At 33.9% G+C, this 2,500-nt stretch overlaps 1 protein-coding gene across 1 annotated transcript in view; it reads left to right on the plus strand.

Annotated features, from left to right (window-relative positions):
- Positions 1-2,500, plus strand: part of LOC138863279 (putative neural-cadherin 2) — an 11,022-nt gene that overhangs the window by 8,269 nt on the left and 253 nt on the right. Inside the window, exons 4-5 of the mRNA XM_070127466.1 lie at positions 1-79; positions 2,284-2,460. The exon at positions 1-79 is cut by the window's left edge and continues 68 nt beyond it. Of these exons, the coding sequence (XP_069983567.1) occupies positions 1-79; positions 2,284-2,460 (256 nt within the window). The remainder of the gene's footprint in view (positions 80-2,283; positions 2,461-2,500) is intronic.

A 2,500-nucleotide genomic window follows, 5' to 3' on the forward strand; every position in this document is an offset into this window, starting at 1 on the left:
GTTCGCGCGGAAGACGCTCGACTTCGAGGACGAGACGCACCGGCGGGGCTTCCGCTTCATGGTGCAGGTCACCGACAGGGTGAGTGTTTCGCCCAAGGAGAACAAGAGGGGAAAATAATAGTGATAATGATCATGATAATGTCAATGATGAGCATGCAGAAGATGATAAGGATAAAGATGATAATCAAGCAGAAGATGATAAGGATAATGATCATAATGAAGATCATGATAACAATAATAAAAACAATGCTTATTATCATTACTCGCTCAATATATTTATGATAAGGATGATTATGATCATAATAATAATTGGCATTATTAGAATAACAAAAGTATTTATGATAATAGTAACACTAATAACATGATGATGATGATGATAATGACGATGATGATTACAGTTATGATAATAATGATACTGATAATAATGACGACGAGGAAAATGAATACATAAAAATAAGAATAAGAAAGCAAATAAATAAACTAATGCACTAAAATACGTGACGATGCATACGTAGTCTAAATAAACCCTGATTCCCTCTCTTAGCTAAAGGCATATATCGTTCTGAGGCATAATATTCTTAAGATCATGGTCCAGAGCGATCAAATTCCATCCCCGCCAGGTCCTTGATTTGTTCATCTCCTGCCTTGGGCTTTTCTCTTTGTACCCGCCTTTCTATCCTATTCTCCCCCAGTTCCTTTCTTTGCATCAAGTTTCCGTCGATCCCTCCCCACCGTCTCCCTTCCCTCCCTTGCACCTCCTTCTCCTTTCTCTTCCCCTTGGGCTAAGAACATGGCACAACGGTTAGCACCATTGCATTACACTGCAGTGGTCCTAATAGTTATAATTAACATATATATTACTGAAATGTGAAGTATAGACAGTTGTTGCTGCGTTGATTTCTTCATTGTTGAGGAGCCGGCAGTTCTATGAAACAATTCTAACCTAATTTAACGATGAAACAATTCTAGCCTATTTTGGAAACATATTTCGCAATGGAGGAGATGAAGACAGTAAAAGCATTCATTGTGAAAACGTGCGCGGGGCACCTCTTGTTTACAGTCGTTGAGAAGATACATTGGGCTCCGCGATGGCATACCTGAAGGATGACATAGCAGCTGAGATAAAGGAAAGATATTATTAGGCGTATTGGGACAATTCGTATTATTTCTAATGATGGATAATCAGATGCTGATGTAGATATGTATATTTTCTGATTAATATTTTGAGTATAATCTTACAATTTTTCACTTTTGACGCGCGATTAAATATATATATATATATATATATATATATATATATATATATATATATATATATATATATATATATATATATATATATATATACATATATATATATATATATATATATATATATATATATATATATATATATATATATATATATATATATATATATATATATATGTATATATATATATATGTGTGTGTATATATATATATATATATATATATATATATATATATATATATATATATATATATATATATATATATATATATATACATATATATATATATATATATATATATATATATATATATATATATATATATATATATATATATATATATATATATATATATATATATATATATATATATATATATATATATATATATATATATATATATATATATATATATATGTATATATACATACATACATATATATATATATATATATATATATATATATATATATATATATATATATATATATATATATATATATATATATATATATATATATATATGTATGTATATATATATATATATATATATATATATATATATATTTATTTATATATTTATCTATATATTTATGATCACCTGGTCATTTAAAGTGCCTGTAACCTTATAGAAAACTGATAGAGCAGTCATTCCACCAATTATGACACCAGACACAAAGCATCCTTAGCCCAAAATTGATTTTTTCGTTGTGTGAAGGCCTATCGTCTTGGAAATTTGTTAAAAATAATTCTGTCATTAAAAACATTCTGAAGTTGGCCCAGACACGGTTGGAGAGGGATGTAATTGTCACATGCCCAAGACCAGAGGCTAGGTGGCCGGAGATGACTCATGGATCAGGGATTAACCTGGGTTTTGGGAACCGAGTCAACTAAAATGTTGTACAACGAGCAGGAAGTTGATCACTAAAGCCCCTAGTCCGCCCTCTCCCTCTCTCTCTTTCCCTTCTCTCTCTCCCTCTCTTTCCCCTTTCCTCTCGCTCCTCTCTCACCCCCTCTCTCCCTCACTCAGGGTCCAGGGGGGTGGCACGACCCCCGCCACCTGGACTCCGCCTGGGTGTCCGTGCAGCTGGAGGACGTCAACGACAACCCGCCCGCCTTCTCACGCCCGCGCGCTCACGTGACGGTGCGCGAGGACGCCGCCCCCGGAACGCTGCTCGACACGCTCTCCGCCCACGACCCGGACATGGTGAGTGTTGTGTGTGTGTGTGTGTGTGTGTGTGCGTGTG

The sequence above is a fragment of the Penaeus vannamei genome, chromosome 11 (genome assembly GCF_042767895.1).
Source record: "Penaeus vannamei isolate JL-2024 chromosome 11, ASM4276789v1, whole genome shotgun sequence".
Lineage (NCBI taxonomy): Eukaryota > Metazoa > Arthropoda > Malacostraca > Decapoda > Penaeidae > Penaeus > Penaeus vannamei.